Source organism: Orbicella franksi, chromosome 5 (assembly GCF_964199315.1).
Source record: "Orbicella franksi chromosome 5, jaOrbFran1.1, whole genome shotgun sequence".
Classification (NCBI taxonomy): domain Eukaryota; kingdom Metazoa; phylum Cnidaria; class Anthozoa; order Scleractinia; family Merulinidae; genus Orbicella; species Orbicella franksi.
Genome location: NC_138149.1, coordinates 7,884,031 through 7,895,516, shown reverse-complemented (window position 1 = coordinate 7,895,516; position 11,486 = coordinate 7,884,031). Strand labels below are relative to the sequence as shown.

Genomic DNA, 11,486 nt, shown 5'->3' with positions numbered 1-11,486 from the left:
GTGAAAATGAGAATTATACTAGGGCCGCGAAGCGGCCTGAAGTTATAATTCAAATTATATGAACAGATGAAGTGAGAAATATATGAGACAACAAATGGTAGGAATTTCCCGGTTAGTCGGTTAGGTCGGATAACCTTGTCGTTACCATTCCACAAAAATCGAAAAATCAGACTATTGAGCTCTTTTATTACTTCATACGGAGTACATATCACCGAACTAGGACAGATCATTTTTGGAAATAAAAGTGTTTTAATAATATTTACCTTCCCGTTAATTGATAATCCTCTTGACTTCCATAGATTTATTGTGTTTTTAATTTTTTTCAACCTCTGTTTGAAGCTTTTTTCTTCTAATATTTGTACATCATATGTAATATATCTTCCTACAAATTTGACGCACGTTTTACACTTGACCCCTAGTGGTTCATTATATTTCACAGACTCCGTTCGAAATATATGAGACAACAAATGGTAGGAATTTCCCGGTTAGTGTTTCAAACCACTTTTTAACGCCATCAGAAGGGCGAACCCCCCCTAAAGAAATAATAAAAGAGTTCCTGGGTACACCCACAAGGCCCTGGGACCTAGATCTCGTGGTCCAGTGATGCTTCGGTGGCTTTTTGACGCCATGGAATAGACAGGCAAAAGAGATACCCCATAGTAGGGAGGGAAGAAGGGTGGGAAGCTCATATATTTCTCACTTCATCTGTTCATATAATTTGAATTATAACTTCAGGCCGCTTCGCGGCCCTAGTATAATTCTCATTATATTTCAGATGGTAGTTTTCAACGCTGCTACTAAGAGCAATAAAACAGCCATGGTTCCACATAACAAAACATTAAAATTATATATATCAGATATATAAATCAAAACTCAACAGGAGAATAGTTGAGTTTACAAATAGATCTACTTTGAGGATAAGAACCCAGTAGCAAAGTCTGAAGTAAACAAGGGTTTATAGTAAAATGTTCTGAAAATTGAAGCAGAAGACCAATCGGCCATGGACATGATAGTCGACAGCGGGACAAATGCATTGGCAGCTGCTGTAGTAGATGCACCACGCACAGAATGAGCTTTAAAAACTTGACTGTCTATTCCTGCTGTACTCATAAAGGTTCGTAGCCAACGCCCCAACGATGTAGAAGTGACCAGTTTGTGGGGGTGTTTAAATGAAATAAACAAATTATCGGGAAGATAAGACGGGATAACGGGTCGAACGTTCCTGGATGATTTCAGATATTGTCTAAAACAATCTATGGGACAGAGCTTCTTGTCTTGGTCAAAGCGTTCAACAAATGCTTCCGCTTGTTTATCTGCACTGCCAGTTTTTCTAGGGACGGTGAGCTTGAAAAAACACCCCTTTTGGAAGGACGTTGCAATGTCTGAGATCTAGGGAAGCCAAGGCGGAAATCCGTCCAGGACAGGTTAATGCAAACAGGGTGACTAACTTCACTGAGATGGCTTTAAGTGATAGGGTGCTGTTTTTCCCCAAAGAAATCATTTATTTAATCATAACATCAACATTCCGGGTATGGGAATACCTGGGCTTTGGAGGACGTTTATTGGGAGCTCCTTTAAGGAACCTAGTAACGTAAGGATGCTGACCTACTGAAAAAACCATCTATCTTTGGATGAGTTGACGAAAAAGCGAAACAAAGGACAGTAAGTGATCGGTATGTTAAGCCTTCGTTAAAGAGTTCTGTTGAGAAAATCAGAATGTCACTTATAGATGACGAAAGATGATCAATTTGCCGTCCGGTGATACGACGAGGTGGAGGTACGAGTAGCTGCAATGAGTAGATCGGCAACGTTTGTTGGAATACCCTCAGCTTGGAAACGTTAGTAGAGATGTGAAACACGGCCAAGTGAAGGCAAGGATAACAATAACAATAACAATAACATTTATTATTTGTAATGCGCCTTTTCTATAAAATATTCAAAAGCGCATCACAACAGAAATTAATAACTAAAATTTTACAAATCTTCCTATCAAAATCATAAAAAATATTTACATTAAATGGGTAAAAGATAATTACAAATAAAGATATAGATATGCTAAGATAACTGAAATGATTCCTTAAATAAAAATGTCTTAATTAAAGTCTTAAAAGATTCTAAGTTCGTTGCTTCGCGCGCGGACCTTGGCAGCTTATTCCATAGGAAAGGAGCAGCTACCTGGAAAGCTCTGTCTCCCAATGTTTTCTTGGCTTTCACACTTGGACTTTCCAACAAACGACCATTGTCGTTGCGCCTCAAATGGTAGGACGAAGGCTGTTGAATACTAATTAAATCTGAAAGGTACTTAGGTGATAGGCCATGCAAAATTTTAAAAGTTATCAAGAGTATCTTATAATGTATCCTGGCGCGCACTGGTAACCAATTTAATTCTGCGAGTAGAGGTGTTATATGACAGAACTTGTGCGCACGATATATAAGTCTTGCACTCGCATTCATAACACGTTGCAATTTCATAGTCTGATATTCCGGGATTCCATACAGAAGGCTATTACAATAATCCAATCTACTACTAATAAAAGCATAAACTAATTTCTCAGTTGATTCTCTGGATAAATATTTCCTAATATGACGTATATTGTATAAATAATAGAAAGCGCTGCTACAAGTCTTTGTAATGTGAGTTCCCATATCTAGATGCGTATCAAACCATGTGCCTAAATTGCGCGCAGAGGTTACAGGAGAGACTTCAGTCTGCCCAATCTTGATGCTTTGGATTGACACTTTTGAGAGCTGCTGACGAGTACCTATAATCAGGAACTCAGTCTTGTCATCATTGAGCATCAGCTGATCCTCCCTCATCCATGCTCGCACTTCTGCATGGCTGATACAGCTTCGACTTCACTGGAAGAGTCAGAGGGCTTAAATGACAAATACAACTGAGTATCGTCAGCATAAGTATGAACGGAGGGCAGATGGTGTTTTAGAATCTGGAACAGCTTACTCACGTAGATGGTAAATAACAGCGGGCCTAGGCACGATCCTTGAGGAACTCCACACTTCAAATCAAACCGCTTTGAGAGAGTTCCGTTGATAGACACTTGCTGCGATCTGCCCTTAAGGTAACTCTCATTTGCAAGAACAGAGGCGTCAGTGTGAGGTGGGAGAGACTTCTCCGCTTACAGATTTAGTAGGCTCTTGCTAGCCCGGAACAGCTTTGATTCGTCAGAACTGTTCTCGTCAATGAATTCCTTGTAATAAGTACATCTAGCTTCATTCATCAAATGTATGACATAATTTCGCTTAGCTTTAAATACCACAATATCAGCTTGGAGACCACTTGCCCTCCATCTTCTTTCGGCCTTTCTCCTGTCCCTACGAGCCTGAATTATGTCTTCATTGAACCATGGGGGCCTGGGTCGAGTGGAGACATGACGAGAACAAACGGGCGCGTGATCATCTAATAGTGATCTTACAGTCGTGTTATAACAGTCGAGCAGCATGTTCAAATCATTCAGGTCGGTCGGGTCCGTTAAGAGGGTTGGACCGTTCCGTAGCAACACTGACTGAGATATAGAAGTCTCAGCAGAATCGGCCACCAGGGCTGGGTTTGCCAAACTGGAGCAACGAGATTTAGATCTGTTTGGTCGATTGTTACCTTCGTCAGGGTTTTGGATATCAGATTGAAGTGGTAGGGGGGGTGGGGGGCATAGCCCCATAGAGGAGCCCAGTTTATCGTAAAGGCTTTGTGTAGATGGCTCCAGGGTCGGCTCTCCAACTGATGTAATCCGTGAGTTGGTTGGTTAGACGACTCGCAAGCAGATTCGTCTGACAATTCAGCAGAAAAGGCTAAATAATTGTTGGGACCAACTTCCACTCGCTCATGTCCTTGAATTCTTTGGATTCCTTGTTCGCTGAGACGTTGTCTCTTCCTGGGATGTGAGAAGCTATCAAAAGGATGTCTCTTTCCTGACACCAATCCCACATCTCTAAGACCAGAGTCATAGGTTGACCATGGGGGAACGTGTACCCCCTTTGTTGTTGATGTAAGCGATGGCGGTAGTGTTGTCTAGCCAGAGAGATTTGGTTACGTGAGACTTACCTTTGAGACAGGTTTTCCAGTAAAGCCAAAAAAGGACGCCTTTAGCTCTAGATAATTGATTTGTTAGAGAGACTCTTTTGTGACCATCCTTTTGCACCCCAAGCTTTCTTGGATGCGTCAGATGTGATCATATCCGGCGGAGGAAGGTGCACGGGATTGCCGTTTGCATTGAGGGTGTGTTTCAACCACTAAGCACGTTCTACTTTGGCACTCGGTGAGAGGGCAATCAAAGCGTCGTAAGACTCCTGGTTCATTTGTAGGCCTCTTATCAGATCTGACTGCAATTGACGTAGTGTAGTGGAGCCCGCCAAATAGCTGGTCTCGAGGACTCTAACAGGCCTATTAAACTTGCTAAGTTTCGCAATTTGATACTTTGAGAAACGAGCAGCCGGCGACAACAGTCTAAAATTTTGTTGGCCTTTTCTGCCGGGAATGATATCATCATGCACATTGAGTCGATTTGGAAACCCGGGAAGGTTAACACTTGTGTTGGAATCAGTGATGATTTCTTGAGGTTTATTTTAAAATCTAGGGACTGAAGGAGAATCACTATCAGCTGAGTATTTTTCACAGCTACCTCCATTGTGGCAGCCAAAAGAAGAAAGTCGTCCAGGTAAATAAGGACTCGAATGGCCTTACTCCTCAGGAATGCCGCAACAGGCTTTAGAACTTTCGTAAAAATTCTGGGGGCTGAACACAGGCCGAATGGAAGTGCTTTGAACTGGTAAAATGTTCCCTTCCAAAGGAAGCGAAGGAACTTTCGGCAAGACTCGTGAATAGGCACAGAAAGGTAAGCATCTTTAAAATCTGTATATATTTGTATAAAATCTCTGGTATAAGCAACGTCTTTAGGCAACGGAGGTTTTCCATCTGGAAATGCTCGTTTACAATGAACTTGTTCAAAGAACGTATCACCAGACGCAAAGATCGTCCCTTTTTGAATACAAGAAACAAGCGGCTGTTAAAAAACTGTCACTGGTAAAAAGGGGTCTCATGTATGCCCCTTTTTGCAATAACTCGTTCACTTCCTGGGATATTAGGAGTGCCTCCTGACCCGATGTTTGGATAAATGGTGGAGACTTTTGAAAAGGAGTTTTGAGGAAACATATTGTAACCTGAAACAATTGAGAGAATCTGCGGGTCCCATGTTAGGATTCTCCAAGACACTATGCACTCTGGGAGTCTGGCTGACGTCCCTTCTGGGGAGGGGAACGAAAAAGCCTGTTTTTTCAACGAGGCTCTTAGTTATTTGACTGAGATTTAGAAGGTTTGGAATAATAATAATAATAATAATAATAATAATAATAATAATAATAAAAATAATAAACGAATCTTTAGACAGGATTAACCCATCAGTACTATAAAGTACTGTTATCAAAGGGGTTCTGTAAGATTTAAAAATTTAAAAATTTAAAAAAGGTAAATACCCAGTGGATTGATACTTGTTAAAGGTGTCTCCTCGGTGTCTGCTTTGAGACTGGGACTATTACTAAGTCTAGAAAAGGATTTCCCTGTAGTCTGTGCCAAATTGTTTGTGAGACCCCTTGAAAAATCGGCCTGTTTTGAGGCCGAGGAGGGGAAATCATCTCCAAATAGCCATGATGTGGCATTAGGCAGAGGTAGTTCCGCGATCTTTGTCCTCGACCGGTTTATGACTGCGAGGACTCTCTGTCGTTTCAGGATAGACATTTGAGCATTGGCTCAGCCTAAAAGGCAAAGAACTTGTTCAAAAGCTACTTTAATTTCCTCATAAAGTGGAGCTGAATCATTTTTGATACAATCATGAAGGCCACAAAGTGGACCCGTGGCAATTAAGATAGCACACTGAACATTAAACATTTCCTTATCCCTTTCTTGTGCAAACTTTTTCACTTTAAATTGTTGCTCGAGTTTTAGAGCAGAGAGTGCATCCACTTCAGGAGTCGCCCAGTCATCCAAGATAACAAGAGATGGCTGGTAAAATGAAATGTAATTTTCTCCAAAATTAGTATCCAGAAACTTGGAGAAAGAAGCTAATGGTTTCCAGGAGGTTGACTTGGCAACTAGGTCGAACAGCCCATGATCATCACTAGATTTCGTTGAGTTTTCAGCTTCGTCAGATGTCTTGCTAGACTCTGTTGGTGCCTTAGTAGACGCTACGGGTGCCTGAATAGGCTCTACGGGTGCCCCAACGGGCGTAGTAGCAGTCTTAAAAGACGCTTCGGTCGCCAAATATTTGTTAATCCCAAAGCCTGACGTTTCACCAGCCATGATCGACAAAGCATCATCATCAGTCTCTGCAATAGTTTCTGGCTGATTTGCACGGGATTCAAACGAGTCTATTCGGTTGGAAAGACGTTCAATCGACTGAAGAATCTTCTGAAGGGAATCGTTTTCGTCCTTGCGCCGTTTCGGCGGGGGCCCTTCATGCATGATGTACGTCAGGCGACGAAACAGAGTTTTGGTGGGAAGATGGCGACCGAGAGCGAGACCTTTTTCGCGAGTTGTGTCTTCTATGGGACATGTTCAGCGATTTTAAATATCCTGAAAAGCGACAAATATCACCTAAAAGAAACCTACTGTGTAAAAACACAGAAGCAACGCCTAAAAAATGGTTAGAATTTGTGAAAAAACGCAGGGCAAAAGCAAAATACTTACCGAATGGTTTGAAGCACAAGGAAAAAAGCCACCGAAGCATCACGGGACCACGAGATTTAGGTCCCAAGGCCTTGTGGGTGTACCCAGGTCCCTTTTATCGTTTCTTTAGGGGGGTTCACCCTTCTGATGGCGTTAAAAAGTGGTTTGAAGCACTAACCGAGAAATTCCTACCATTTGTTGTCTCATATATTTCGAACGGAGTCTGTGAAATATAATGAACCACTAGGGGTCAAGTGCAAAACGTGCGCCAAATTTTTAGGAAAATATATTACATATGATGTACAAATATTAGAAGAAAAAAGCTTCAAACAGAGGTTGAAAAAAATTAAAACACAATAAATCTATGGAAGTCAAGAGGATTATCAATTAACGGGAAGGTAAATATTATTAGAACACTTTTATTTCCAAAAATGATCTATCCTAGTTCGGTGATATGTACTCCGTATGAAGTAATAAAAGAACTCAATAGTCTGATTTTTCGATTTTTGTGGAATGGTAACGACAAGGTTATCCGACTTTCAACATTTGCACTCTATGACCAAGGTGGCCTTAAAATGTTAGATTATGATAATATGGTTAAGGCTTTGAGGCTAAGCTGGTTAAAACGAATAGTAGACCCAGATTACTCTGGTTTCTGGAAGTCTTATCTTGATCATCTTTTGGTGAACGAAGGGGGGTTATTTTTAATTCAGTGCAGTTACGATATCAACCGATTAACAATCTCAGCAACTTTCTATCGAGAACTACTGGATTGGTGGTCAAAATTAAGAGAAGTCAAGGATCCCGAAAATATACATAGGTATATGTTATGGAACAACAAAGAAATAAGGATTGACGGCAAAAGTGTCTTCTATAAACATTTCTTTGATAATAATATCATATACACAACTCATCTGCTTTATGAGATGACAAATATTGAGTATTTCAATGTCGTCAGGGATGCAGGACTGAAGAACTCCAACTTCTTAGTATGGACGGGTCTAAGGCAATCAGTTCCACTGAAACTGCGTGTTCATGAGCCCAACTTCAAGAATATCCTTGATTTCGAAAAATTTAAGTGTCGTGATTATTATCATCTTCTTATAAAGCAAAAATACGAAAAACCAACTAAATGGGCCAAGTTGAGAGAAGAATTTAATCTAGAGGATAAGCAACTTTCGGAGGCATTCGTGATGCCACTGAGAGTTGTAAATGAACCTTATGTACGTTTTTTTCAGTATAAAGTACTGAATTCTATCGTATATTCAAATGAATTACTTTGTAAGATAGGCTATATTTCTGACCCCAACTGTTCCTTCTGTCATCAGACTACTGAGACCATATCTCATATTTTCTTTGACTGTTCTTTTTCTACTTCCTTTTGGAATGAGATATGTGAAAAAATCTTAAATAAACTTAATAGTTGCGTTTGCCTCTCTTTAGAAAATCGCGAGATTATTTTAGGATTTTTAACGGGGGAGATGGATCTGCTAAACTATATAATCATTTTAGGAAAAACGTACTTGTGGACTTGCCGGTGTAAAGAAGTGAAACCATCTTTCAGCCACTTTGAAAGAATTTTATTAAATAAATATCAAACCGAAAAGTATATTTCCTTTGAATCGAATAACATCAATCTGTTTAAGAAAAAATGGAGAATTTTTGAGGAATTGTTTCTTTTAAACACTTAAGAAAAAAAAATTGTATAAGTAGTGTAAGTTTAAGTAGTATAAGTAGCAAGTATATTGTAAGTGTAAATGTAATTATAACATCAGTAATGTAAGTAGTGTAAGTGTTCAAGTTGTTAATAAAATTCCATTAAAAAAAAAACAAAAACAAAACAAAACAAACGAAAATAAGAAGTAGAAGAAGAAGACTGAGGAAGAAGGAAAAAAAAAAAAAACGCCAAGCATAATTGACACAAGCTTATTGCAAACGAATGGAATAAGTCTTCTTATCTGTAATGAATGGTCGCTACGTTACTGAATTTGACGCTAATATATAAATTTCCACTGTCTAAAAGTACTTCCTTTGAATTTTTTTTGCTTGAAAATGTCGGTTATTGTTAACAAATATACATTTTTTGCATTTTGTTTGTTTTGGCAAACTAATTTTCGTACATTTTGACATTACTTTACAAGACTCCATGAGATCACATATTGTGTGTATTGTTTATTTTTTCATTACTTTTACATTTTAAATAATAGAAACTTATTTCTGTTCCTGTACAACAGACTGGCTGACCTAGCATTATCTATGTATATACCATAAGCTTTTTGTTTCCCTCAATGTTGCTCCCCTAGTGTTATTTTGACCCTACACAGTTTGGCAAATATATTTTTATACGTTTTGAAATTTCCATCTGAGTGCCACGAAGTTTGTATTAACAGTAAACTGGATCAGAGTGTCTTACTGCAAACATTTCTTGTCTATTCACCCATCTAGAAGATTTCTAATATTATTTACAAAAAAAAAAGAGAAAAAGAAAAAAAAGAAAACGTTAACAAAAAATACCAGAATTTATCTTAAACATCGATATAATGTTTGTGAACATTTTTAGTCGTTCTGGAAACAGTTTTTCCACGTGAATTTAAAACTTAAAAATGTGTTTCTTCAGTCCCTTCTGGTGAAAGCGTCCATGGAAATTAATTACTCATAGCCCTTGCATACTTTTAAATTTGATCTTAATTGATATTGATTTTTTCCCTTCTTCACATTTTTCGCTGGTGCTTGACTAAACTTAATTTTGACAAGACTCTCATGTGCATATTCATTTACGTGTCTAGATTTAACTGAAGCCTATTTACGATGTAGCACCTATAGCTTGGACGGAATTGTATGCAGGTGTTTTTGTACTTTACTCCGGATCTTTTGGAAAATGTAAAGAAACCATGGGTGGCATATTTTTCCTTTTCAAGAATTCATTCTTACATGGTGTGCCATCCAGGTTTCTTGGCATTCGGGGTCTTTTCTTGGCATACGGATCAGGAATGGGAGGCAGAAACTCGATATGCTGCGTGACAACTTTTCTGTTTAAAATCGACGATACCTCTTTTTCTTCGGTGACTCGCTCAGGATAGCCGTACGCAAACCTTTTCTGTACCTTCTTGGCCTTTGCTCCTGAATTCCTAGCTACCATGACATACACCCCTTCTGCATCGTGAAGGTCACTCGGCGTCTGGGTCGCCTTCTCAACGACGTAGTTGCTGGTGTAGCAGTAGAAACCTTGATTTGGACGGGGTTGACGGGCCCATCCATTCCCAGAAGCAGATGGTCCACGCTTAGGCTGCCGCTTCTCCAATTCTTGAATCCGATTCATCAACAACTGCAGCATCAAGGCCTGTTCGTTGCAGAGTTGCTGCCTCCGCGACAGCTCTCGCTCCAAGCGGTTGGACAATGTTTCAACTTTGGTTTCTTCCAATCTGTCTTCGATCAAACTGCGGAGTTCAGGAAAATAGTAATGCTTTCCCGCTGTACTGTCTTCCCCAGAAGGAGCTGACTTCGGCGTAGTATCTTTCGGAATGCCTAAGACGTCAACCGTAGCCAAATTAGGATTTGTCAACCTCGTCAGATTACTTGACACTCTTTTCTCGACTGCCTCTTGAAGTCTGGCGTAAAATTCTTCGTTTCCCTCTTTGTCAGATCCTCCGATTGCAGCTTTATCACCATCAGGGGTCCTTGAGTCCAAGCGGGTGGTTTGTCCATCATTTTGATGATCGAGGAATTGAAAAACTCGCTTCATGGCTTCGTGGCGCACTTCCAGTGACGGAGAGTCTTCGGCAATATCTTCCGTTCGGAAAGCCCAACTCCCTTCACTCCAGGAGTTTGAAAGCTTTTGACTTTTGTCTCGAGCCATTTCAACGGGACTAGAAACACCGCTGCCACCAGTGTTGTCTTCCAATTCTGTTTCTAGTATCTGTTCTTCGGTCTTGTTTTGCAGAGAAGATATCCTTATGTAAGGTGGCGACACCCGGTCACCTTCCAGATCAGTAAGGATGCTTTTAGGGCCAAAGTTGTTTTCCATTTCAGGATAATTCTGACGAAACGGAAAAGTTTTGTGGTCGTTCATCACTGGAATAGCTAATAGCCCGTTGCCAAGGCAATTAGAAATTGTTTAAACATCCGTACCAATAAGGATGGATAGTCTCTATTTATGACATAGACAAAAGCTTGATGTGTGGCCTCTGCATAATTAGAAATCTGGGATAAAAAAAAAGAAAAGTCCATGGGACGTTTACACGCGCAAATAATACTTTCCGTACATGAAAAAAAAAAAAAAGAAGTCCGTAACTACTCAAAATTCTGTCTTTACAAACTCGTAATAAACGTTAAACATCAGTAATATACAAGTGTAGGCATTTTCATTTGCAGTCAATTTTTTTTTCCAGTTCAAAACATTCTTTGTTTCCACCACGTCTTCAATTATTAATTGACTTCAAGAAAGTTTCAAGAAGTTGTTGATATTTGTCGTTCAAAATTTACAAAAGCCAATAGGTAGTGTTCTCTGAGAATTAACTATCTCTTTAGTTAACTTTGCTTTGCAGTCCAATTTTTTCCAGTTCAAAACATTCTTTGTTTCCACCACGTCTTCAATTATTAATTGACTCCAAGAAGGTTTCATTAAGCTGTTAATGTTTGTCGTTCAAAATTTACCGAAGCTAATAGCTAGCGTTCTCAGCTAAGAATTAACTATTTCTTCAGTTAACTTTGCTAATTTAAAAAGGTGGATTCGCCAAGAGAAGAGGACTATAGGTGTCAAAATCTTCGCAGTCTTGTTTCCAAATACTTGTTTATAGCCTGTTTAAGTATAGCT

General features: G+C 39.5%; 2 protein-coding genes and 1 pseudogene across 2 annotated transcripts; all 3 read right to left on the bottom strand.

Annotated features, from left to right (window-relative positions):
• Positions 1 to 48: 48 nt before the first annotated feature.
• Positions 49 to 4,845, bottom strand: LOC145488293 (uncharacterized; annotated as a pseudogene).
• LOC145486992 (uncharacterized) lies at positions 2,789 to 3,458 on the bottom strand. Its single transcript, XM_081465699.1, has 2 exons — positions 3,139 to 3,458; positions 2,789 to 2,876 (listed from the first exon to the last, which is right to left on the bottom strand). Exons 1-2 carry the CDS (start codon positions 3,456 to 3,458, stop codon positions 2,789 to 2,791), a joined length of 408 nt encoding a protein of 135 aa, XP_081321825.1.
• A 4,260-nt stretch (positions 4,846 to 9,105) lies between the features above and the next one.
• On the bottom strand, positions 9,106 to 10,910 carry LOC145488465 (uncharacterized). The gene has a single exon (XM_081467340.1). The coding sequence runs from the start codon at positions 10,740 to 10,742 to the stop codon at positions 9,531 to 9,533; it is 1,212 nt and encodes a 403-aa protein (XP_081323466.1). The 5' UTR covers positions 10,743 to 10,910; the 3' UTR covers positions 9,106 to 9,530.
• Between the last annotated feature and the right edge of the window lie 576 nt (positions 10,911 to 11,486).